At 46.9% G+C, this 27,819-nt stretch overlaps 1 protein-coding gene across 1 annotated transcript; it reads left to right on the forward strand.

The window, feature by feature from the left end:
• On the forward strand, positions 1-27,517 carry LOC144162482 (uncharacterized). Its single transcript, XM_077693035.1, has 2 exons — positions 1-944; positions 27,458-27,517. The coding sequence occupies exons 1-2, from the start codon at positions 75-77 to the stop codon at positions 27,515-27,517; spliced, it is 930 nt and encodes a 309-aa protein (XP_077549161.1). The 5' UTR covers positions 1-74.
• The last annotated feature ends 302 nt before the right edge of the window (positions 27,518-27,819 follow it).

The raw sequence follows: 27,819 nt of genomic DNA on the forward strand, positions 1-27,819 counted from the left end.
CAACGACATCGACAGCGACAACGGTGGACTACATAAGCTCGTCCTCAAAGCATCACCCGTTCAGTTGGCATGGGATGGCAGCAGCGACAATGGTCGCTAAAAACCACTTCTGTCTTTTCACCCAGTTGGCCCTCGTCATCGGAACGTGCATCCCTGTCTGCGTGGATTCTGCGGCGCACGTACCCAAGTCCGACACGTGCCCTCTTCCGGAGGCTTGCAGCGATATCGGTGCTGATTTCCTGGAACCCCCTCACCCACTGTGTGATGCGACATCGGAGCGTCTGAGGAAGACCGCAACGACATCGACAGCGACAACGGTGGACTACATAAGCTCGTCCTCGAAGCATCACCCGTTCAGTGGGCATGGGATGGCAGCAGCGACAATGGTCGCTAAAAACCACTTCTGTCTTTCCACCCAGGTTGGTGGTTATTCTATTCACTGTAGAAGATGTAACAACGTATGTTTGCTGCTATTCCCATGCCCAAACGTTTTAATGGTTACTGCTGGTGAATGTGTGCATGTTGTGAAATTGCTTTTGTTAGGAGGTGACGTTGAACTGAATCCTGGTCCTCCAAAGCCAGACCCCAAAGTGCAGGATAATGAAGTCCTTTTAGCTATAGGTCGCCTAACGGAGCACCTCGATGAGCGGCATGACAATCTTCTAGCATCCATTGAAGAAGTCAAAAATAACCAAAAAGTTCTTGATAACAAAGTGTCCGACTTAACAACACGTCTAGCAAATCTTGAAGAAAAGGTGAATGCTTTTGAAAATGTGTCCGAGGAATCGCGTTTAGATTGTTCGGTTGCATCAGCGATTCGTAGTGAGAATGCTGCTCTGCGAGCACGACTTGACGACTACGAAGACCGATCGCGACGAGACAACTTAATCTTCCATGGAATTAGTGATACCGCAGCCGAAACATGGTCAGACACAGAGGGAAAGGTTAGGGCAATTATTTCAAGTTCTTTCGAGATGCAGCTCTCAGACGACGCGATATCTCGAGCCCACAGACTAGGAGCTTTTGTAGCAGACAAGTGCCGCCCGGTTGTTGTACGGTCTGCGTCATTCAAAGTTAGAGATACCATCTTTTCCAAAAAAGCAAAGTTGTGCAATACAAACATTAACATTAACGAAGACTTCTGTAAAGCCACACGGACAGCCAGGAAAAAACTAACTGATTTCGGTAAAGCCAGCGGTCAAAAGTATTCAGTAAAATATAACAAGGTTGTTATTAACAAGAAAAGCTATGTGTACTGCCGAGTCACCGACTGTGTGTTGTCGATTGATCCAGTTGACGATAACAACGAAAACGACACTAACCTAAGCCCTGCTAGTTCGTCGGTCCAAGCGTCTTCGTAGCAAAAAAAACAAATCCACGACGTGGTACTGTCAAACACAATTGTTCCTTTCTGCTAAGTAATGTGAGAAGTGTAATGGGCAAGTGAGACGCTCTGTCATCTCTGATTGACACCTGTCTTGCGACGTCGTCGTATTGACAGAGACGTGGCTTTCAGCGAAAGTTGACAGCTCCGAAATTCTAAATTGCGAAAAAAATACGTTTTATCGATGCGACCGTGGATCGCGTTCCGGAGGCGGAGTTCTCATAGCTACATGTTGCAGCCGATCTGGTGTCATCGCACGTAGCTCTCGCTTGCCCTCTAGAATGCGTGTGCGTTAGTATTCGTTTACACAATAAAGACGCCCTCGTTTGTGCGTGCTATCGGCCTCCTAATGTTCCTGCTTGTTTTTCTTCAGATTTGTACGATGCCCTTAACATGCTTCATGTTACGTTTCCGGCCTCGCATATTATTCTTTTAGGCGATTTTAATTTCCCTGACATCCATTGGAACTTGCCTTGTACCATACCTGGCTCCAGTAATTCCGAGTCCACCTATTTCATTAATACATGCTTAGAGTTTAACCTTAGCCAGTTGGTTAACACCCTAACCCGTGTCACTTCTACTAGTTCTACCATATTAGATTTGGTGTTCACAAATAACCCTGATCTCATCCAGTCTCTGTCAGTCGTGCCAGGTCTCGGCGATCACTCAGCCATTCACTTTCTTGTACCGAACACGCCGTCCAAAATTAGTAAACTACAAAAGTAATCAGAGACTACGGACGAGCTGACTACACGTTAATTAATGCTGAACTGGAGACATTTTTACACGACTTTTTTTCTAGCTATTCTGAACACTCGGTAAACGAAAACTGGCTACGTTTTAAAGCTAAAATCGCGGAACTTACCGACCGCTTCATACCGCTCCGTAAAATAACCGATAACTATCGGTCTGCTTGGTTCACGCCAACTTTAAGGCGGCTACTTAATAAAAAGAAGCGCATCTTTCGAAGTGCAAAGCTCTCGGGCAACATCAAAAGATGGGATGATTATCGCCGTGTACCCGACGAGTACGCACGCGCACTCTCACTTGCCAAGCACTCATATTTTGAACAAACGTTGCCTTCCTTGTTAGTAACTAATCCTCGTAGATTCTGGCAGGTGATCGGTGGAAATAACAAGAAACAAATTGACCTTGTTTCTGGGAGCGAATCATTCATTCCAAGAGAAAATTGCTGCCTAGCTCTTAACAGTGTATTCGCATTATCATTTGCAAACGTGGCGCCTACCTCTGTTCCTAACTTGTCTACTCACAACTATTATCCAATGGAGCCAGTACACATTGATTGGGAGGGCATAAGGAAATTAATTCAAAATCTCAAGCCTTCTTCCCCCGGAGAAGATGGAATTAACCCCAAGTTTCTAAAAAACACCGCATTGTTTTCGTCCTTAATACTGTCCAGAATTTTTTCAGTCTTTGGAATCAAGTACCCTGCCAAACGACTGGAAATTGGGGAAGGTGATTCCGCTTCACAAGTCAGGTAACACCAACGATCCCCACAATTATAGGCCCATCTCACTAACTAGTGTGCCATGTAAGCTATTAGAACACGTCATTTACTGCAGCTTGGTCAACTTTCTTGAAAGTAATTCTTTTTTTACCAACTTTCAGCATGGTTTTAGAAAAAGTTACTCCTGTGAAACCCAGCTTTTATGCTTTACTAATGATTTGTTCTCTGCTATTGATCGTGGTGCTTTTATTGATTGTGTATTTATTGACTTTTCTAAAGCATTTGACACAGTTTGTCCCGAATTACTACTTTTAAAGAGTAAACTAAGTTTGACCCACACATCTTAAAATGGATCGAGTGCTTCTTACATAACCGCGAGCAATTTGTGACTGCTAATGAATGTAACTCTCCTCCTACTGCCGTAACCTCGGGTGTGCCCCAAGGCTCTGTTTTGGGTCCCTTACTTTTTTTAATATATATTAATGACTTGCCTCGTAACATTTCCTCTTCCATTAGGTTATTTGCCGACGATTGTGTTATTTACCGTGAAATTTCGTGCTCTAACTATACTGACACCCTGCAATCTGACCTGAATAATATTTCTTCGTGGTGCAGTACTTGGCTAATGAAACTTAACACAAATAAATGCAAATCAATGAGGATAACTCGTAATCCGTCAAAAGTTGCGTCCCCCTCGTACCTACTTAACAACACCCCCCTAAGCAACGTTTCTTCTTACAAGTACCCTCGGTGTTAACATCTCTAACAACCTGTCATGGCAGGTTCACGTTGATTACGTAACGTGCAACGCTAACCGAACTCTTGGCTATTTACGTCGAAATTTTTCTCTTGCTCCAATTAACCTAAAGCTTCTCCTGTATAAAACATTAGTGCGGCCAAAACTCGAATATGCGTCGTCTCTCTGGGATCCTCATATTCACATGCTCATAGACAACATTGAATCCATTCAGAATCGCTCAGCACGTTTCATATTGTCTAATTACTCTCGAACTGCAGGTGTCACATTAATGAAGGCTCATCTCAATTTGTCTAACCTCTCAATACGACGCAAAAATTCACGTCTCTGCCTCTTTCATAAGATCTATCACACTAACAGAACCCTCTCTGATTCACTGTTTTTTCCACCAGCCTACATATCAGCACGCAATGACCATCGATACAAGGTTGGCGTTCCCTTCTGCCATACGAACCAGCACTTCAACTCTTTCATCCCTAAAACATGTACTTACTGGAACCACCTTCCCGCATCGATCGTTTCAATCAGACGCCAACGCGTTCAAATCAATCATTTCTGAGAGTGCATTGTAATTTGTTCTAAACCTGCTGTTTTGTTTTACTTTGTTTGATATTTGTTGTCCCACTCCTCTCTGTAATGCCCAGTGCCTTGAGAGTAAATAAATGAAATGAAATGAAATGAAAAGGTCTAACTTTAATAAAAAAAATCCAACAAGTAAAAAAACAAGTTAGGCGACCCAACGAGTTTAAATGTCCAACGAAGCTGAGGGATTCAACTTCGCAGCTTAATTTGGGAAAGGAGGACAGTCTAGTAAAGCAATAACTACTACGAGAGAGACATAAGGGCACGGCTCCCCTATGAGGGCTAACACGCCAAAATGTAGAATCCATGCTCTTAGCAGTGCTTCGAGTGAAGCAGTGGCTTTGTATGCACGTTGTAAACACTGCCGTTTTATCGAGCACACTTTAATTTCGGTTGCAGCTATATCTAAGTTTGTACTAATTTTCTCTCTAGTGCGTCGCTGAGTATTGCCAGACGGGAATGATTAAGTAGTTATTACATTATTATGATCAATATTTGTATCCCTACTTCATTTAGTGACTCAATGTATGCGGCCATTGACCTGAAAACTAAGTGGAATAAATTTCTGGTGGCCTTTTCTTCTGTGAACCTCTCTCCTTTCAGCCTTTGTCCGCTGAAAAACTCTCCATTTATATTTACATTTTTACTAACCAGAATATAATTTAGAAAATACTTGCCAAAAATAGTTTACCGATTCCCTTGACCTTGGCGATAAATCGTCCAAGTCTCTTTGCAACTTCTAGGGACATTTCTCAGGCCGATCTAACAAAGACGTTGTATCGAACGCAGCTTTACCAAGCTACATCGATAGAACGTAGCTTCATCAATTGTAGTTAGATCTAAATGCCCTTCGTGCTTTGTTTTCGTTCACGAATTTCTTCTCCAGATACCATCTGTTTAGGCATGTAACTGCGGTGAGTTGTAGTCACATGCTCATTCGACTATGTTGCAAAGTTATATTAGTTTGAATTAGACAATGTAGTGATCCATTGTAACGTCCAGGGCACTCCGAGCCAAAATGGACTGCCAGGGGGCGTTTTCGAACGATGTTGCGGTATTTACGGCCTATGCTTCACGAGCACTGAAAGTCAGCGAAGAGAGAAAAACTCTCACGGAGGGTTTTTATTGGCCGTGGCCCAGGAGAGACAAAGACCCTCTGCGTTTCTGTGGCATAAAATGTAAGCGTAAAAGGGTGCGGCTGCGGTTTGGTAGTTCATCAGTTTGAGTGAGAAGGTGTCAGTGTTTCGAAGTGTTTATTATCTCATGCTTAGACCTTTTTGGATGCTTTTGGATCCCGGCGGACGAAAGGTACGATCTGCATGCTACTCGTTTTGCTTTTCTACGTTTGCACGACATAGCAGGATGCGGTTGCAGTAGTAGATTTCTACCTTAAGTGAGCGTACACGTGCACTATTTATTTATTACATTCTGATTTTCTTCTTTCCCTCTTGAATTACGCATGAAATGCCTGGCAGAGCATATCGCAATTAATCCAATGACTACATTAGCTACACGTGTTTGTTTATACGTGCATTATTGATTTAATGCGTTTCGATCCTGTGTTTTGTATTTCAGCGCAAGTGAATGCACGGTATGCAGCAAAATGTATATGAGGCAACATATACAATAACTAATGCAACAGTGTGAGCTTATCTGTACTTTTTTATTATCTTTTGATTGCCTGCGTTTAGTATGTTTTCGTAGCATGCGTTGTTTTAGTTATTATTAGTAATATTATTGTGATTATTGTGATTATTGTGATTATTAAAATTATTATCAGTATTATTGTTGTCGTTATTATTATCAGCCCATTTATGTCCATAGCTGGAGGAAGACATCTCCCATACACTTTTTTGGCTCAAAGGGTGGGTCCATAGGTTCATATCGGGTTGTTAGCACACAGTTAACTACGTAGTGACTACATTAATTATTTCATTGCGTTTCAATTGTGTGTTCTGCATTTTGTCTTCACGTGAATCCACGGCATATAGGAGAATGAATTTGTAGCAATCAATATACAAACTAAGCAATTACTGTATATGTTTAAAATGCAATCATAACTATCATTCCACCACTTAAAATTTATAATTTACGCTTCAGTTCCGTGCTTCGAGTTTCAGCTTTCAGTACAGGAACGATATATTCACAAGAACGGAGTTACAGCTATAAGCCGATAAATAATTAGACAATGCAGGTTTAACCTGTTCTAATAATTTATTACAGGTTTTTAAATAAGGTGTTAATAACCGGTTTACTGTAGGGCCCGATAAATACCTGAGGAATACATAGCGCGCGAAAGTATATATGCCTTAATAACAGTTTAGAAATCCTGGTGTGGGACGGCTGCTTTCGCCTGGAGAAATACATTTTGGATTAGGAGGAAGGGTGGCCCGTTTCCACCGAACACTATAATCGCACAGATAGAAAAACGTATCCGCGTCTCTTAATAATAGAGGCTGATTTTAATTTAAAATTTGCCTTTACGATTGGCGTTGTCACAAGTCCTCTTTGTTGCCAAAATCAATTTAAGAAAGGAAGATTCCTAATATATCAGATAACGTTTATTTCGAATACAGATGCCACAGAGATTTCACTCAAAACTACCGTATGTGCGCTTGAAAGCAGCAATAAAGATATATTCATTCTAACCCGAATATGCACACGTTCTTGATAATCTTCCAGATCTCGCATTTGGCTCCAGTGTGTGAGAAGGCAGGACCGGGATCATTTACCACCTCGTCAGACCTACAGCAGCTACCGGCTGTGTCCTGCCCATTTCACCAGCAGAGACTACGCGGACCTTGGACAGATGTGCACTGGCTGAATACCCAGTTATTAGCATACGCCCACGGGCCATGCACTTTTGTATGCGACTAAAAGCATAAAAAATCCAAGTTACGTTTTTACTGTACGAATGGTACATTTAGGCAATAAAGATAAAAAACCTGCGCTCTTTATTCTTGTCTGGATTGTGTGTACTAATAAACCAAAACAACGTCGTACTTAGAATAAGAGGTGCAAAAAGAAGTGGACACGCAAAACTCTATCAATCAGAACGAAACAATTGCCCTTTTGATAATGTGGCGGGTTGCGCAACAGGAACAAGGTCGTGGGCTGGCCATCTGAATGCCCTTTGAATTGGCGCTAAATCCACCCCCCCCCCCCCCCCCTCGGCTTTTCAGTCCTCATCAAGATGGCATCTCCTAATGCATGTCTGCAACGCGCCTCCATGTTTTTAGTACCACCCCCAAACACCAGAAGTTTGTCCGGCGCTGCGAGCGAATATCGCGTCCCATGCAAGGTATAGGAAGTTTCACTCCCCTGGCTTGGCCGCGAACGGCATTGGCTCCAGTTGCGCTGACCGTGCCGCCGATACCGGAGCGGACCGTCCAAAACGGCTCGCTAAAACTCTCTTTTAGCGTTATTGCTGCCATCTTTTACCCTTAGGCGTCAGTAGAAAGTGTCCACAAATGCGGTGGTAACGTTGAAAATGGCGTGGGCGAGTCGCACCCAGAAAGCACGATGCCGCGGCGCCCACAGAATAAACGCCCAACACATGGTGTTGTGTCAGAGCGGCCGGCCCAAATTCGTTGCACAGGGCTACTCGCCGACAGCGGAGCCGATTAACGCCTCAAACCAGACCAAACCACCCGCGGCCGACTTGCCCAGACTTGTCTCGCCGCAGAGGCGCCTCTCCTTTTGCGTCGCGGCGGCTCGGACGAATCCTGCATCGGGTGAACGACCAGAAACGGGCATGTCGCTACTCGCCTGCAGGTGAGGTCACGAAAACGGCATGGGCGTCGCCCTCCCTTTCCCCATCGGGGCGGCTCGGCTGACTCACCGCTTCGCTACCATTCGTCGGATTTCAAACTTCGGCCAGCGAGAGTCCTGATTGGATCGATTCAAACTTCTCGGGGCCACAACGGAATTCCGGGGGTATAAAAACCCGCCCGGATCACGAATCGTCGGCATCCTCCGGCGGCATTCTTCGGCACCAGTCTCTTGGGAGGCACCGAGTGGAGAGGTGCTGTCGCCTTTGTGCGAGCCATGTAACGTTTGCTTACCCTTGTACATGCTGTATATAAATGTTACTTCAACTTTTCGTCGGCTCGGGAACTTCATCGCTCTGCTCTGCGCCGCGTCCATAGCGGACGGAGCAAGGCAGCGTCGCTACACACCGGTGACTGCGCTCGGGTGGCCAGTCGCAACAGTGGTGGCTGCGGTGAGCTAGCCCAGTCCCAACAGCGGTGAAAGCGTCGGTGTGGCTGATTCCCAACATCGGTGACAAGCTGGAATGCGAGTCACAACCTTGGTGACTGAGGTGGAATTCCCAGTCCCAACAATGGCTGGCGAGCCGTGCGTTTGCATGTCGAGCCCATGGTGATGAAAAAAAAGACAGTGAGAGGACAAGTAAGCAGCGCACTGCAGGGGCGGTGTTGCACAGAGTAGTCGTGTACGCCGGATCGGCAAAAAACCAATGTGCAACAAAGAACAGTTTCGTTATCGGGGCTGGCGCTGACGGCAAATCGCAGACGACCGGGAAGACTACTTCCTCCCCCGCGTGGCCTCCGTGATTTGCTGCCGGCTGCGCGCCGCTGTCGCCGCTGTCGCTGTCGCGTCTTCGTGCTAGAAAACTCTCAATATGTGGTCTATGTATTTTGACTCGATCCTGCAAGTACAAAGTTGATTAACGTACGTTGTTTAACACCCACGATTGCCTTTGCACGCAGCTTTAGTGGTCGTTTGCTTGAAAGGCGAATGCCATAACCCAGGGTTCTATCAGCTCGGGCAGAGTGAATGCCAGCGTGCTGAATTATTTTTTCGCTGTTTCAGCATTTTCGCGGGATATCGAAGCGCGAAAACATGCTTTTTTTGCCTTTGAAGTTGTTTCGAACGCTCTAGGTATCCGTTGTGTGTGCGCGCGCGCGTGTGTGTGTGTGTGTGTGCGCGTAAGCGTGTGTGCGTGCGTGTATGTATGTATGTGTGTGTGTGTGGGTGTGGGTGTGTGTGCGAGTGCGAGTGCACGTGCGCAAAAGCAGCGTAATACCGATAAGCTCTCGTGTATTGTTCATAAGGCAGGCGACTACGATAGTCAAATAATCTGTTAGGCTTCCACGAGTACGAATCAATCATAATTTTGCGTTTTATTTAATATGCTTAGGGGTTTCAAATACCCACTACAATCTCGCTACCAAATTATTTGCCGGGAGTGAAAAAGTCATGGTTTTTCGCGATGCCTTTCATACTGCTATCCACTCTACATGGGCATTTTTTCGAAAGAATGTTTCTGAATTGATTTGATTGATTGTGGGGTTTAACGCGCCGACGCAACGCAGGCGATGAGGCGCGCCGTAGTGGAGGGCTCCGGATTAATTTCGACCACCTGGGGATCTTTATCGTGCGCCGAAATCTCATACACACGGGCGTTTTTTGCTTTTCGCCTCCATCAATGTTTTTGAATTTCTAGATTTGCTGGGGTAATATATTCTGCACATAATTTGTTGGCATTACATATTTAGGGCTTTATTTTTTTCGGTGAGCAGTTAAGCTGATCACTAATATTTGTATGCACAACATCGGCTGTAAGTAAGTTGTTCGCGGTATTAGTGAATAAACACATCAAGTGGAGAACTACCAATCGTAACTCGGGTAAATATTTTTATTGCATTACTTAGACCACATCCATTTATGCTAGACTCGAAGTCTCTCTGTGTGTTTGTATATGCAAGCATGCATGCCAATAAACGGCACCAGCACATTTACCCTGGCTATTGCGGAAGAAATACCGATAGCCATTTGGACAGCATACACTTCTGGTGCTGAAGTATACGACGTCTCTGTTAATTGTATCGGAGTAAAAGTTGCGCCAAACGTTTCAAGTAGTGTTGCCATGTCATCCACTTTATCTGTCGAAGGCCGCAAGTTTAAAGGAGAAAAAAGGAAACGACATAGGGGGTATTTTCGTGTTTACTAATAGGTTGGATTTCGGTCGGTTGAATTCCCATAATTTGGTTCTTGCTCGAACGCACGGAATATGCGTTCCGTGCGTTCCAAACAACATGTACGAGATTTTCAGAAATAGAACCGGAAAACGTGTCGTGTTTTAGAATCATGCGTGACTACAAAAAAGAATACTGCTGTGCAACGAATTCACTTATGCGTCACCCCGGGCATAGTCTACGTCGAAAATTCAAAGGCACGAGTAACTACCCTAATGGCACCAGTAACTACTTCTACCTTTCTCCTGCTAACTTTTTTATTATTAAACGTCGCACACAGGCTGCGAAGGCCGAGTTTTCGTCCTCTGCGCCCGCCCGCGCCAGGGAAAGCGACCTTAGGCTACGCGCGCCGCGGTGCGGCGAAAAACGCGGCCACGCCCCCTTTTCAACTTACGCTCTCTCCGGGCGATTGGGACGGCCGGAGCAACGGCGCGCCGCCGGTAGCCGATCGCGGAGGTCACGTCCCCCGTTTCACCGTTTGGTAGAGGCCGTACAGAGGGCGCTACATGTGATGAGCTAAAGAGAGAAATTCGCTGGGCTGGGTTTTCTCCTTTTTTCTACCCTTTTTTCTTAGAGTGCCGTAACCGCAACCACGTACAGAATAAAACTAGACATTAAACACCAAAATGTGATGTAAATTGCTGAATACGGCATTTCTCGTTACACGTTTTGGAACCCCAACTTTTAATCTGCCGGACCACAACAGTACAGCAAAATGAAGTTTTCCTCACATGCGCGGTCTGACCGTAAAAAAAACCCCACTAACAGAACCGGAGTGTCTATCTGCACCACACGATTAGTTTTTTTTTTTTTCAGAATAGAGTGTTATGTAATTTATACCCGAAAATGCAAAAAAAGTGTGTTCAACTCGTAGTCAGGACCCTTGCAGGGATATAGCTGACTCAGCAAACGCACATGCCGACAATAACAGCGCCCTACGATAACCTTCAAGAGTGACATACATGCAGTGATAGAAATTATGACACTCTAGGCAGGAAATTACGGGAAAATAACGTTAGAAAGACGGTGTGTCAGCGCGGTGCGCTAGTTCTACTTGAAGTTCAAATAAAGGGAAACTTCTTTTATCATGACGGCCGACATATGTACTCAATAAAACATTCAAATTGCTAAAATTGGTCACACATTTAGAAAATTTGGCCCTGATTATATTCTGTAATCTAAACGCATTCTTCGACGTCACATTTAGGCAGCAAAAATGCACTCCTTCTAACACCCGCGCCCTAAGTTCAGGTAAGCAGCTTTGATTCCATTATTAAATTCTTTTTTTCTTGTTTTCGGTATTTTTGATTGCAGACATACCAATTTCTTTTAGACCTGGTGCTGACAGGAAGCAGTGTTTTACACGTTCCTCTAAAATGGGAACAAAAGCTCGTCCCTCCTTCCTTCCCAATTTTGAAACGAGTTCCCGTTTCAAGTTCCTTTATTGCGAAAGGAACGCGTTCCAGTTACACTTCGCACATTGGAACGTGTCGTTACATTAACGTTACATTTCATTTTTAAATTAAAATATGGTGTCGGATTCCGGAGACGAAATAAAGTGAGAAATTTAAAACTCACATCAAACTACGTATATTATAGAAATATGAACATCGCCGGCAGCAGTTTATCTGGAGATAAAAAGAATCCAAAGAAACGCTCCTACGCGATTTTTTTTCAGGGAGCAGCGGACAAACTCCAAACATGTCTAACTGCGATTATGGTGCTCGTCTGTTATAGGTACAACACATATGACACTTCCCACTTCGGTCTTACAAATGCGCAGTAAGGTTACTGCGCTTAAGATATGCGAATAGAAAGTTGCTGACAGGCCGGAACGTAATTAAATGACTTGCATTAGAAATCCCGTCAAAAGGAACAATACATTGGTCTTTAATGAATGCTGATTTAATATTACAGTTTATTTAAAATGCCTTACAGGCCACTTTGCAGGGAATTTAGAAAGAGGGTCACAAAAGTGAAGCTTTGCGGATCATACAGCACAAATTTGCGAGTAACAAAACACAGCAGAACAAGTAATGACCACGAGTTTCGCAATCCAAGTTTAGGTCGGAATACGATAACAAGAAAAAAATATAAGCCAACAGCGCAGTCACAAAAGAAATCTACGCACAATAGTTACAAAGTATGCCGAACAAAATCATGGTAGTAGATAAAGGAAACAACCAAAGATAGCCAAGTATGTGGACGCGACGAACGAATCAGTTGCGGTGGTTAGAAATACGCAAAACGGAAAAGCACAGGAAATAACACGGAGCCTAATCCCGTGCGTAAAAAACATTTGCACTATAACAAATATAGTCGGACACAAATTACGACACAATAAAGTAAAAGAGCAAACACAAATAGAAAGTAAGGAGAAAACAAGAAAACACATGCCGTGGTACAGAAACGACAGATGCCTTGGTTCTTCAAACAGAAAAAAGTTAAGTACATAACAAAGTTACAGGATATGGCAGAAAAGAAAATAAATGTAGAAGGAATAAAAAAATGTAAAAACAATTAGTGGGAAAAAATTCCCGAATGCGCCACAACTAAATAGAGTCCCTTGTTTGAACTCAGCAACAGTTGCATCTCGATGTTGGAGTTAGACAGACGATCCCGTTTTTTCGTCAACACTTCCTTGGCAATGTTGAAGAGCCGTTCTACGGAAGCGCTTGAGGGTACTGACGTGTCGTACTTGAAGAAAAGTTGGTTCAGTCCCTCGAAGTTCATCTGCGACAGCGGGTAGTCAACTGGTACCAGCAGGTATCTCGACCGCTCATTCTGTCCCTCGGCTGGAAGGCTTTGCCCCCCAAAGGAAAAGAAATCTTCAGGCGCGGACCGAGAGGCAAAATCTTTGCTGAATGGATTGGTCACCGCAGCCAGCTCTGTCTTTATGTCGTTGGTGGCCCTGTCTCGCATAGAACTGTCTGGGATCCATCATAGCTTAAACCGTGGGGTTAAGAAACTGGCGACAACGAGCTCGCGCTTTTCTTTGAGGGTCCAAACCTGCAATCCCGAACAATTCCCGGTGACCCGGTGACCCTGCAATCAAAGGTGACCCTTCGAATGACCTCACACCGAGAGCAACTCCCTCGACAACAACGCACCCGCGGCTCGCGCGCACTAATGCGGTAATCACCCCTGACAATATACGGCGGTTTCACAAGGTACTTGCAGCACCAGTCAGACTTAGAAACCATTCACCGCCAGGGAACAATTCTATCGGCCAGACGCGCATGGCCAACCCAGACAATCGATGAAACGTGAAAAGAATTCTCGCGGCTGCGCTATTCACCCGCCGAACGCCGCGTAAGCTCTACCAGCATGAAAGCAAGCACAAGCGGCGGCCCACTGCGTGGTTATTAAATGCGACTGCATCTCTTTCACTCGCCTTGTCCCTGCATCCGGCGTCATCGCCGTCGGCGTCCGCCCCTCCCCCATTCTCCTCGCCGCGCGAGCTGCGCTCTGCGCCGCTCACCCCCACTCCTCTCCGATGCCCCTCTCTCGCGAGGGGCATTGGATTGGATTCGAATGGATTGGCTTGGCTTGGCTTAAATTGGATTGGATTGGATTGGATTGGATTTGGATTGGATTGGATTGGGTTAAAGTGGATTGTGTTGGATTGTGTTGCGTCATAGCCGCGGCAGACGCACTGGCGCCGGCGCGTCCCCTCACCGTTATGCGTGCTATAAAACGCGTTGCCTGCGCCGCTCCGCTCCATCCTTCCAGCGCCGTTCCTCCGCTGTCCAACGCTGCAACGTGAACCCCCTATGCGTCGCATCTACACAGGGGGTCCCGCGAGGGGAGGTGGGAGTTTTTTCTTCTGCCTGTGACCTTCGAGGAAGCACGTTCCGCTGAAGGGCTAGCAAATCGGCCAGCTTATAGGAAGGGAAATGCTGTAACGACTTGTGGATTTTTGTACTCGAGCCTTGGCATCAAAAACAGCCAATTCCTAGCGTTGTAACGTCTGCAGAAGAAATGCCGTACCTGCTGTTCCTTCAAAAACCTAACGAGTTACCGTCACAGTTCTACCGACCCTTAATGGAACGGTGGTGTTCCTCTGTTCCTCCAAAAAGGAACTGGTTCCAGAAACGCCGCTCCTTGGAACGCCGTTCCGTACAACACTGACAGGAAGCATCTGTATCTTGCATGTCTCATGAGAGAGAAAGAAGTGGCCTTTGTTTCCTGTTACGTAAGCCTCTGAGGGTGATAGCGAACCTGCATGCGAATAATGAGCAATTTTTATAGCGCCATTGTTTTGTGCGCACCTGCTACAGTTGTTCAATGCGCTGTGTTAGGGAGCATGAGGCTCCATGTTCTGTTAATAATTTGAGTGCCGGCTTTCCTGCTGGGGTCGAAAAAATGCAAGGAAGCTCACACTAATGCTTAAGACTTGGAGGTAGCGAAGCTGTATGTAACCTTCATGACCATCAAGACGCTTTAAGTCCCCGATTGCAGCCAAATTGCTGCTTTTTCGCTGCCGCAATAACCTTTACTCAATTATTGTTCCGATAAGTGTAAGCTTCCTTCATTTTTTTAGATGTGTTAATCAGCGGGCATCACTTTTGAGGGCACGTACGCAGTGACGTGTCTTTCTCGTTTCGAGCAAGTGTGCCGTGATTACAGCGAACGCTGAAGCTTTTTTTTCTTTTGGCCAATCTTGGCCAATCTCCTTAAGTGGGTATGCATGGCTTGGGAAACGTGCGTTGGGGCGCTGGCCGGTCGCCGCGAGCCGCCCACACACGAGCACTCAGCAATTTTTGGAATTTGTAACTGCGGAAACAAAAATTATTATTGGTTAAACACCTTCGCTGTTATAAAACAACAACAACGCCTCAGTGCAGTAGAATCCTTCGCATGTTAACGACCCTGCGGCAGGGTTTTAATTATTCCCTAGTCTTTTATTGAGTGCACGTTACCGGCCATATTTGGCTGCAGGACATAAAGCTTTAATTGCGTTTCTATCTTTTTGCTTTTTGGGGTATTTTTTACGGATGCTTGTTATGGCTGCTGGAAACTGCGTTTTCCTCATTTTCGCTTCCTACCACGAATTACTTCGTTTTCAGACTCGTTCGAATAGCAAGGGAGCCCGAGTTTATAAGCGTGCATTATTGTAAAGCTTCTTTTTCTGGGCTTAGAATGGCACTACGCACGGTAAATCACGTAGAGATGATTCCGTTTTGCTTCCTTTAACCCGCACTTTCAAACCCGTGCTCAAGAACGTTTTCACACACCACCCATTCGGGCCTTTTGAGTTTTCCCTCTTTGTGCCATGAGGGTTCTACCTGCCTAAAATGTGTTTGAATGCCACCCTAACACTTTTTAAGTTCCTCTATTGCTCTTTTACAGTGCCGTGACGACATGCGTACCTTGCCGACAGCGACATAGATGGCAACTGCGTCCTCTGAACTACAAGTATACCCCGTGCAAGTGGAGCACGCTTGCGCATAGGACAGCAGCAATGTTGCCGCCCCGGGAACCCGGAATAGCCCCAGGCCTTCGAATTAGAGACTTCCGGGCATTTAGAGTGGAGTACGGTTTACTTCTGTTGTGTATGTTGCCCACGCAGTGCTGCAATAAAAGCTTGAAAGCGACCTTTTCTTTGTCGTGATTATTTTGCGAGGCCAAGAAATATTGTTTCAGGCCTTTTATGTTCACTTTTACTTTCTGAACAGTCGGTCTAATGGACAAGCAGTTACTCCTCTTGGAGCATTTGCACATACCAACACTTCGTCTTTTAGTATGAGCGGTTAGTTCAGTAAGGGCATTTGTAAGGATCAACGTTTCATCTTAAAGAGACCCCGAAAAGCTTTGTGAAGGTGGCAATCAAATGCATTCAGGTGGTAGAAAACATAACGGGGGATTTTGGGGCCAAGTGTGAGCCCCATACGTTGTACGGATAATTTGTAAACATTTTTTTTAAGATCGCCATTCTCAGCCGATGAGCGCGACGCCGCAGCGAGCCGACCGCGGCTGACGTAACGGCGAAGGTGCCCCCTGATTCGCCGGCGAGTTCGGCCGCCGGCGGCGTCACTGCCATTGGCATCCGGCTGCCCTTCCTCCTGCCTGCGCGATCCCGAGGCAAAGGCAGCAAAGGCGGGTCCGCAGCGATTGACGCGTGCCTAGGCGCAGGAATGTAGCTAGCGCAGAACGGAAGTCGAGCGTCGCGATGTCACATGGCTATTCCCAGTGTTTTCAGCTGCTTTGAAGGAAGCAGAGAGGGAGGAGAAGTCAATCGGCAAGTGGGGAGAGGTGCATTCAATTGCTTCTGGAGCAGCTAATACTCAATGTAGATCAATAATTCCAACGGCATTGCATCGCTATATTGGTGCTACGCGACAATACAGGCCTTTTGTAACTTTTGCAGAAGGCTTTTCTGGATCCCTTTAAGTTAGTCTTGGTCTACTGGTCCATAGAGAGAACTGGGAAAGGTACGATTGATCCTCAGAGGAACAACGATTGGTCTCGGGAGACTAACAGGGGAGAATAGCAGGTCATCTGCAAGGGAGCAACAGTTAGTCTTCATGGCGGACCACCAGTTGAACCACGAAGTGTAGAGGGTCTAACAATTGGTACCCTTGCCGTCAGTCCACAAAGGAAATAGTGCTAGTGGTAATACATTTAGTCCCCAAAAGGACTAATTCCGATAACCTGCTAGTTCGTTTTGGGTTAGAGTTGGAATTAGATCAGGCAAGGTTTATGTGGACGGCAAATAAAGTGTAAGTGCTGTTTTAGTGATTAGGTTAAGGTAGGCACTCTGAGGTTACACGCGGTGTTGATATAGAAATTCATACAGGGCTAGCCTTTCGTTAGTCACACTACTGTGTAATGAGGTCATTAAGACTTCTGAGGAGCAAAACTGATTAAAGAGCTGGCTGCAAAATTTCTGATCTCTTGATTTCATGGTTTTGCTAACTGGATCTGGTGAGCCGTAATCGCCGTCACGCGGGATCAGTTGTCCGAATACCGCTGGAGTTCGCGATGGCGGGAAGCGTTCTATCGTGGAAATGGGAAACGGCAGGGTTTCGTTCTGCATTCGGACGCGCAACTACAAGGTGATGGCGCCGCGAGGTTTTCCGTGCGGTGTCGCACTCACGCAGTTACATCTGCTAAACAACAGCGCTGAAAAAATGGCCCCAGAGGCATGTTCTTCCTAAGCCAAAGGTCATCCCATCCAAGGCGCAACCATTGAGCGGGGCAGCGCTTACTGGTGTCTGGCCGATTTTGCAGTCGGCCATTCTCATTCGTGCAGATGCACCGCTTTGTATGCGCGGAAGGTGCAACTCACTACACTTTTTAGGCTGGCGAATCCAAGTTTTTTTTCTAGTATATTTTAAGTGGAAAAGTCGTCGTTTATGTAAAACTTACGTGATCTGGCTTGGAATAGCTGCGTTTCGTGCCGCAGCGAGGCAGACATATCGGCGATCTCTTTATTGCGAAGTATTTTTGCTCTAGCGCTCGCTTATTTGGCAGATATCTTATTTTGACTCGTAACGAATGATTCCTGAAAAAATATAATGATTGCAATGGCCTCAGTGCCGGTATGCTGATCGAAATCCATTCAGGAGAAGAATGCGCTAGCGTAAGTTAGTGCTGACTACAAATGTCTTTGACTACAACTATAGCACTTACTGTTCACTACAAACATGTATTTTTGCTAAACTGGAGAGATATTGGGTAAACTTTATTGCCTTGATAAAACACATTTCCCGCCTTGGAAACACCCTGATGGCCTTCGAACAGTCATCCATGTATCAGTTTCGAGTTTTTCCTCATCTACATTTCCGAAGCCACCCTGGGGGAAACGAATTCATTGCAAGGGGCAGAGAACACTGAGTTTTCTCTGCAGTTTAAAAGATTTTCTTCCTCCTCAAAATGGACCTGCAGGGAGAGTTTAAACAAATTAAATTGATTAGAATATTCTAAACTGCTAAAGTGCAAGGTACCAGCTTCCAAAGCAGGGGTGGCAACCTCATAAGTTCCACCTCTACTTCAAACGTTCCTCAATCTCGCCCTTTGAGGTGAGGATGAGGTGAGGTCGAACGCTGCAACCTGGTTACTGAGGTCGGGGTTTTCAACCTCAACCTCAGCCAATGGGTTTCAGGTTGAGAGAGGTTGAGGCTGATACTGAGGTGAAAGTGAAGTTTAAAATCAGTGCAGTTACTTTCCCTCTTCAACATTGTCCACTAGTGTTTTGTTTCATAAATATTTGTGCGCTAAGTTCCCAGAGGAACTTCACCCGTACGGACATTGAAGCTACGCGCGTATGCACGTCACGGCATCAGCATGGTCATCTACCAACTTAACCGCCTAATATGGGGTGGCCGTGTGAACATATCCTCTAATTACAGTAAAAGTGGGATTGAGGTTTTTTTTAAAAAAAGGTGGGGGGGGGGGGGGAGGTTTAAGGGATACCTGCTTACGCGGATACCCAGAAGGATAACCGCACTGGTGATTTGATAATAGTCAGTAGCCTTATCCGTTCCTCCTCCTTCACTGCGAACCCTGAAACTTGAAAGCGTCAATGTATTTATTTATTTATTTATTTATTTATTTATTTATTTATTTATTTATTTATTTATTTATTTATTTATTTATTTATTTATTTATTTATTTATTTATTTATTTATTTATTTATTGATTTATTTATTCGCATCGGTACCTCTTGACCCCCATCCATTGCCGAGCGGACTGCCGCGTGCTGCCGAGGTTATTATCCATAAGGCTCGAGCTGGAGCGGCACTCACCGATGATGTCATTGGAAATGGCGAGCCTACATCCCTCGTCGGGGACGCCAGCAACCTGAAGACGCTGAGCCCTCCCATCCCGACGTCACCTGTCGAACATGCGACCTGGGGGTCCGCCCCACTAGGCAGCATCTTGTATGGGAGCGTCCCGGACTTGAGGCTATTCGTGCGCGCCATCGCCACCAAGTTCCGACGTAATGAGTACTGGATCTCGCCACCACAGCACACGCACGCAGCCCGAGTCCTGCGTTCCGTCTGGGACTTCGCACGCGAGGCTGACATTCTGAGCCGGACTTAACTTTACCCCCTCCTTACCCGTCCTACCATTCTTATAGGCCTCTGAGCCAGCCCTTTCCCTAAGAAAGTTGCATTTATTTATTTATTTATTTATTTATTTATTTATTTATTTTAATTATTTATTTATTTAAAAGTACGCCTATGAGCAAATGCGCATCAGAGAATGGAGTGGTACAAATGACATCAGCCGTAATATCGAGCAGGCCTGAAGCGGCGCATCCACCAAGACAGACTAAAAGGTCGGACATATCAGCATTCACACAGTGAATGGACCCCCCCAACAACAATACAAAACATCTGAAAAATGGCACGGCGGGAGTGTAAAAATACTCATGTTAGCTTAGCCGGAATTATGCTGGCGAAAACAGTTCCTTCGATTTTAAAGCAAAGCTTTTTACCTCTACCCCCCCAAGGGTTCTTTCGCGACCGCTGGTGTCACCAGAAAACTCCAGCGAACAAATAAAAGAAGTTACTGCCACCGCTGCGAATCGAACCTGGAACTAATAGACTAACAAAGCGAGAGCCCGTCGTTTTACCGATTTAGCTACGAGCCCACGCGAAGATTGGGGAACACAGGAGGTGTACTCACCAAGCACATCTGCGGGTTAACCCCCTGCATTCTCGCTGAATGCCATGTGAAAGTGTCACGCGACCACTCACGCCCGTCTAGCGGCCCTGTGCGCACCTTGCTCATGTGCTAAGAGTTACAAAAGTTAAAGGAAGCTCACACCAATGCATGGCATCTCACTTCTACTACGCCAATGTGCTAAAGCCTGCGGCCTCCAGTGTTCACGTAAAAAATCACAGCTCCTTGTCGTCCGCCCTCACGCCAAATCAAGGAATACATTCAAATACTCCTTGATGGCCAGCCATCACTCCAAGCCCCAGCGTCAAGATCGTGGGCCAACATCTCGAGGCTAACACCAAGAGTGATGTCTTCTTGCAGCGCCTCAAAAACAGCATTAATAAAATCATACACATGATCAGGCGAGTTGCCACCAGGAAGCGAGGCCTAAAGGAATCCGGTACCTTTCGATTAATTGAAGCTTTCGTCCTCTCGAGAGTCACTTACGTCAACCCCCTGTCTTCTTTTCGACAATGAAAACATAGAGATGCTTTATATAATGATTAGAAAGGTGGTCGAACAGGCCATTGGTCTTCTCATGAGTGCGTCCACACAGAAGCTGCTTAGCACGGGGCTCCAGAACACGGTGGAAGAGCTGATAGAAGGCTTCTTTCTAACCAGAAGGTCCGACTCAGAACTGCGGTGGGTAACAGCATGCTTCACCTGATTGGCTTACCAGCCCATAATATCACTCCGCTTGACGTAATTCCAGACTCCTGGCGACTGAAACTAAAGATGCTCCCTTTGCTTAGAAATATGAACCACTCATATGACGAGGGTCAACGAAAAGCACGGGCTCAAGCACTAAACACCAACCTCGGTGGGAATCATGCAGTCATCTACACAGACGCCTCCAAACATCGAGGGCAGCAATACGCCATCATCGTGGCTACCTCCAGAACCAACCTCGTTGCGTGTACCTCGCTTAGGACCCAAGAAATGACGGCAGCAGAAGAGGCAGCCATCACCCTGGCTCTCACTCAACCAGGGGTTCGGAGGGTAATAACCAAGTCCTAGTAAGCCTACTGGAATTACCAGTCGGGTTGGGTGTCCTGACCTGCACTGCACGTGCTAAAAAACCACTCCCCAAACGGTTCCTTTCAGCTCATCTGGACACCCCCTCACGCTTCAATGGAGGGCAAAAAATACGCCCACCCAACAACCCTGCGCTTTTACCTCCCGTGCTATGGAGCTGCACGCGGACAGTCACCCGCTTGTCACATTGAGGGAGATAACCAAGCATTATCGCCTTCTGAGACAGACCGTACCTTCGCCTTACCCTGACCCTTCCAGAGAACAACAAACTACCCTACGGCACATACAATCCGGGCTCCTTCCCACAGCCTACGCGTCTTCACCTAATTCATCCGAATCGCTACGACGCTGAATGTAATTTTTGCTCAGAAGTAGGAACACTCCGCCCCGTAATCGGGGTGTGCGACTTTAGCCCTGAGCACCCTCCGCTCTTTCCGTCAACTACCCAACAATAGCAATGGGAGACGCTGCTCTCCATACCCTCTCTACCTACCCAGCTTCAGCGAGTGGACAGAACACAGGCCGCGCGGGCTGCATATGGGGCCCTGAGAAGAAGGAATCACTCCCCAGGGCTGCACTCTGGGCCATTCAGAAATCTGAACAGAAGTATTTCTTCCTCCTACTCCTCCTTCTCTGCCGCAAATCTCGTCGCCTCCGTCCGCGGCCCAGAGACGGAAAAAGTCAGATCGTCTAACACCGGGTTGGAGCTTACTTTAATTTTATAAAAAAAAGTTTCCGCTCTTGTGCTACACCAATACAACTCAACCAAACACCGTTCATGCATCATGCATTGATTTAACCTTACCAAGAATATCTCTGAAGTAATAAATGGTGTGGTTAAGTGCACTTCATTTTTTTCTGGTTTTACTATTTGTAGAGCGATGTGAGTGAATTTAAGTGACGTCGCATGGGTAATCGTTATGGGTGCCGTTTACAGCTTTGCTTTCCAACCACATTCACGGGGTGGATTGGCGCGATTTTTTTCTTTTATATGAATTGTATCGACAACCCTTTGGACCTGAAACAGCGCTAACATTTTGATGAAATTACTAAGCAGATCAATCAATCAAGTAATTGAGGTTGACACGAGCTCGACTTTGAGACGTGATGATGGAGCTGAAGTGAGTCTGGTGCCTAACGGATGCTGGGGTGAGTTTGCCTGCCCGAACGTCAACCTCAACTCAACCTCAACTGCGGGGTTTAGGGGGGGGGGGGTAAAAAAGATGGTTCGAGGTTGAAGTGAGTTCAGCTTAACTCACTCAGCAAGTCACCACCCCTGATTTTACCTAAGTCATAACCCATATGACGATATTGAGGTCCGCTTGAGTTTACTGACGACTTCCTGAGGTGGAAACATCACGAGGCTGCCCACCGCTGGTCACTGGCGGTGGAATTTCCAGGTAGAGAGGCAAAAAGACTGGCCAACTTTCTGAATCCACTATCGGCGATTCTGATGAGCGCTCCCATCTGCTGCTGCGTTCTTAATAAAAAATGGAGCAGCTTTCCCTAGTGGTGCAAGGCTGGAGAAACAGCAGAGCCGGCGGCCCCCCTCCCTTCGTCGGAAACGCGGCTGTTGCACCTCGCATTTATTTGCGTACTTACCGCTGAAAGTTCTCCATGGGTGGCAGGCCCGGATCGTTTTGTCCGCAGGCTTTCACACCTTTCCCAAAGGGGACCGCGTTAGCACGCGCTAGAACACGCTCCAAAGCCCAAAGGCAACGCCCGCACTACGAACCCAAAGGAAATGCTGTGCGCCCTGAAGCCGCCCTGTTTTATATGGAAATCGCTGCCGCTATCGCCCTAACTGCAGTTCTCGTGGAACTACCATCTTAGGGTTAAGCTCCGTCGGCTTTACCGCGACCTTCTCGCCAAGCTCCTCCTTCCACCACTCTACCGATAGCCACCAGTTTAAGGGGCTGAAAAGTGTCATGCCCCGCCCATTCCGACTGGTTCCAAAAACCTTTTCTTCCGGTTCCACACTGGGGTTTTGCCGGGGGGATCACAACAGGGGGAACATGGCTTACTCTTGCTGCACGGTGCAGGCTGTTCGTTGTGTGGGAGGCTGGAAACGGCGGGGCACGTGTTCTTGGAATACAACACCGCACGTTACTTCTGGTACGAGGTGCTGTGTTTTCTAGGCGTATACTGGGACATCGACTGGTCTGGTCTCCGCTGCCTAGTCGTCCCTACAGATCACTTCGTACTCTGCGAATGCGTGCTCACTCGAGGTCTACACTCACTATGGCGAGCGCGGGGGGCTCTGTACTGTGTTTCCAACCCCAAGCCAGTGCGGCGACATTTCGTCCAGAAGATGGAGGGGACTGTGAGCGCGCTCGGGGCACCCGGCTCGGACACAAAACTGTGCCAGACCCTTGCGCGCTGCTGCCGTGCCACAGTAGCCTTCAAAACAAAAGAAGCAGAACGCTTTAGGTGCGTGTGAAGACAGTGACCAGGATGGGGTCTTCTGCACTACGCGTTCGGCAAACCGAGACGCTTTCTGTGGGTCATTTGGATGTGTGAGCTGTTAATTATTACAAGCGTGCCATGTTGTTCACCTAACTTGAACATGTCCATATGAAGCCTTTATTATGTCTATAGTCTGTCTATATGTTTCCTTTCCCTGTAAACGGAATATTTATTATGCTAATAAACCTGGTTTCGTTAATTAGAAAAATGCGATAGCTCAATCGGATAGACGGCGGTTTCGGGTACGTGACAATGCATCGAACACCGTTTCATCGAAGGCATGACCGTTTCATCGAAACCATTTCATCGAACGCCGTTTCATCGAAGTGGCGTCGCCCGTTTTATCGAATGCTATTCTGAAGCTGCAGTCGCGATTTATTGTTTCTGCTCCATTTTTCTCGTCATCAAGCACGAAAACCTTTATAATTGTATGGTCACATATTTTTAGGGCTCATTTTTCAAGCACAGGTATTTGTCACTGGCACTTCGCGGCGATTATAGGCCACGTGCAATGCGTTGAGACGCTCCGGGTGATGCTACCTTTTGTGTTGATATTACTGAAGTTTGTTGTTATTTCCTTTTTTTCTGTTTTCTGGAATTGTGTTTCTGTAATGTATTTGATCGCGCAAATTGCCAGAAGGAACAATTGTTTATAAACATTTGTTCCTTTTTTTATTGCTTATGGCAATGCGCTAAAATCCTATCAACTGACTGGCAGAAACCTGAAAGAATTTTATTTTGCAACTTTATGAGCTGCATACGTTACTACGTTGTACAATGACATAAAAGTGTACGAAAACGCAGTCACTGTGATAATTCATAAGAAATTGCCCTCAAGAAGTCCTTTACTGGGGAACTGCGGGAAGTTTTTCTCGCTGACAATCCCGAAAAGCCTGTAATGACTAGGCTGGCTAGGTCAGTTGGCTCTGAAGGAAACTTTGACGCTCGTGCCCTGTTAATAACCTTTCTCAGCGTGTCACGGCATGGAGTCCTTCAGAGCTTAAGGAACAGGACATTTGCTGCGTAGCAAGAAAAAAAAGTATGGACTTGGAAGCCTAGAACATGAAAGTGCCTCCAGAATATCGCCTATTGCATGGACGGTCTTTACAAGAGCGCTAGTAGTGCGAGTAGCAATCCGTTTTAGCAAGCTTCATTCGCACGCACGATTTCTGCCAATGTGCTTTCTTCCGTGCTGCGTAATTTTTGGTCGGCTTGCCTTTCTTCTTGGATGGTGACCACAAGGTTCGGAACTTCCAAAACACTCTACATTCGACCTATTTGTCGAAGATGTATGGCCAAGCATCAAGACAGAGCTGTGGATCCGCACACGCGGCAGTTGTCAATTCCACTTTTTACGCCGTTCTGAATATCGTTAGCTCAAGGACTTATATAGATGCCAGTATCAGCGAACACTTCAATGCTAATTCAGATGCCAAAGTGCTTCGTCCCATGCTTGAATAAAACAAATCAGCAGTTTCTATAGCATCAAAAGTGCTCTATCTGAAATATAAAAAAGAAACAGGATGAAATAACAGTGCTAAAAATTATTAATCTCATTTATTTTTGTCCAGACGCCATGAAGGCTCTGTTCTATTGTGTACAACCAATTTTGATTAAATGTCCTCGATGAAACGTCCTTCTACCAAACGGCGTTCGATGAAACGGTGTTCGATGAAACCGCTTCAATGAAGTGGCGCTCGATGGAACTGCATTCGATGAATTGTCTGCAACCCGCCGGTTTCATAACTCGAGGGACCCAGGTTCGATTCCTACCACTGGAAGCGTTTTATTTCTTTCCAATTGGCTGCACATGTTATTGTTCCTCGCCGCTGCTAATCCCGCACGCCGCGGGCCTTTGGGGCGGCCCAGTGGTTAGGTTGCCGATTTCACGGCGTAAAGGACCCGGGTTCGATTCCTACCACTGGAAGCGTTTTATTTCTTTCCAATTGGCTGCACATGTTATTGTTCCTCGCCGCTGCTAATCCCGCACGCCGCGGGCCTTTGGGGCGGCCCAGTGGTTAGGTTGCCGATTTCACGGCGTAAAGGACCCAGGTTCGATTCCTACCACTGGAAGCGTTTTATTTCTTTCCAATTGGCTGCACATGTTATTGTTCCTCGCCGCTGCTAATCCCGCACGCCGCGGGCCTTTGGGGTGGCCCAGTGGTTAGGTTGCCGATTTCACGGCGTAAAGGACCCGGGTTCGATTCCTACCACTGGAAGCGTTTTATTTCTTTCCAATTGGCTGCACATGTTATTGTTCCTCGCCGCTGCTAATCCCGCACGCCGCGGGCCTTTGGGGCGGCCCAGTGGTTAGGTTGCCGATTTCACGGCGTAAAGGACCCAGGTTCGATTCCTACCACTGGAAGCGTTTTATTTCTTTCCAATTGGCTGCACATGTTATTGTTCCTCGCCGCTGCTAATCCCGCACGCCGCGGGCCTTTGGGGCGGCCCAGTGGTTAGGTTGCCGATTTCACGGCGTAAAGGACCCGGGTTCGATTCCTGGGACCTCCCTAACCACATTTTCTTCTTGGGGCTTCGAGGTTTTTTGGTGCTACGGACGGACAAAACTCGGCCAAAACAGCTCTGCTGTTAAAAGATAAACCACACAGTTTTCTTTACGTTAGCGCTTCCAAGGGTCGTAGAAAGGCTGACCTCAAAGGATACAGGTTACTCTACCTTCTATGATGCTGTTCATCATAGTCGCTATTATCGCCAGCTTTCAAGCATAGATGCATGGAATACGAACGACAACGCTCATTAGTATCAGGCGATACGATTGGCAAAATGATTACTTCGTCTTTAAAACTCAGCCTCGAGTTTCGTGCAAAGTCACGTAACTAACATGCACTGATTCTTACACCGGGAGCCACGCTGTCTAGATGACTGAGCGAACAGCTCCGTGGTACAATCACCACAACTTTTGGGCAAAATAAAGTTACCACTACTACTACTTAACGGAGCTTCAATAACGGTGTGAATGCTGATGAGCGTTGTAGGTCATATTGCGCGCAATCGTGTACGTTAGTGTCATTCGGCGCGGCCCCGTCTTTTGTGCGTTGCATGTGCAGTGCTTAGTTCTAACAATTGCAAAACATCGCAACATAATGTTTCATCACGTTTCGATGTACCTGGTCGGCAAGACGAAGGGCACCTGGCTTTGACGCGCACCATTTGAGGTACGGTTCATGCCCTCACAGCGCAAGCGTCTGCAGGGCTGTCGTTAGTTTCTACGACATCGATTAGATTTCCGCTTCAGTGCGGCTAGCTTCGAAGGACGCGGCACGGCCGCCCATCAATCTGCGGGGCCCCCAACGCAGGCTCACATAGTCCTCTGCTCTTAGCATGTACATTTACATAATAAAAATAAATAACTTGTTTATTTAGGCTACCGGAAGCGACCCGCGTATGTCTCTGACAGCCTCCCCACCCAAAATGAATCATTTTTTTTACCTGTCCGACATTTGCCCAGACGGCACGTGCCTTTGCACTCACCCTGCTCGGGGTCTCTCGCCTCCGGACTCTCGCCTCAGAAATTCTTCATTGCACTTTTAGCCGGCATATGCTGCATATTTAGGAAGACCGTGAGATACCCCCCAGGAGTTACAAAAGCGCCTAATATAACTTGCAGGAAGCAAATGCACACTGGCTGTTGCGACAGGCAAGGTTGCTGGTGTTCACATCAGCTGTTTCGCGCAAGCAGGGGAACCCCATGCCTAAACTGTGTTAATCACGCTGTCATCCGAGGGAGCTCCGGCGGTGAAAATATCGTCACGCGACACATACGAGCGCAATGTCCCATCATGACATGGCTCATGACGGAGGACGACGAAGAAGTGGTTGTGCCCTTGCGCGCGCTGTATGTGCCAAAAATTTTAAGGACATCATCAACATCATCATCATCATAATCATCATCTTATGGCCGCCGTGTGGATTCTGTAAATGGATCGTTCGCATGCCTCATGATTCCTCTGATTTGCTCGGTCGCCACGTAACAATGGTGGAGTGTGCGGGTCGATCATACCCATCCTGGCCCCACCTTCGCGGCGTCTCGGCCTGGACGCGATCGTCGATAGTACGTGGGCCATGTCGGGCAGCCTCAGCACCGGCGCGACCCCAGCTCGACCACGTCCCCCGCCTCGTGCCCCAACCTGTGAGACGCCGATCAGGACCTGCCGAGACCAGCCTTGACGAGACGAACCGCAGATGTGTTCCCAGCCCTCTCGTCCGACGTGGCTCCGACAACCTTCGACGCTTCTCCGCTGCTGAAGAAATCGGTGTTGCGGGCCAGGCATCACCAAGCACGTATTCGTCGTCCGTGGCGGCAAGCGATTCCTCAGTGTATATTTCCATCGCATTGCCCATCCGCATCACAGTCCTCACCTCGCCGCGGCTTCGACCGGGACTGTTGCCCTCGACCGGGGGGTGATGTCACAGGACACATAGGAGGGCAATGCCC

The sequence above is a fragment of the Haemaphysalis longicornis genome, unplaced genomic scaffold, assembly GCF_048455015.1.
Source record: "Haemaphysalis longicornis isolate Haplotype H1 unplaced genomic scaffold, Haemaphysalis longicornis Haplotype H1 scaffold_1, whole genome shotgun sequence".
NCBI lineage: Eukaryota > Metazoa > Arthropoda > Arachnida > Ixodida > Ixodidae > Haemaphysalis > Haemaphysalis longicornis.

Bases quoted from the DNA above. Each gene is read 5' to 3' on its own strand.
- LOC144162482 (XM_077693035.1), top strand. From the start codon at position 75: ATGGCAGCAGCGACAATGGTCGCTAAAAACCACTTCTGTCTTTTCACC. The intron at 945-27,457 runs GTTAGGGCAATT...CATGTCGGGCAG, and splicing joins GGTCAGACACAGAGGGAAAG to CCTCAGCACCGGCGCGACCC.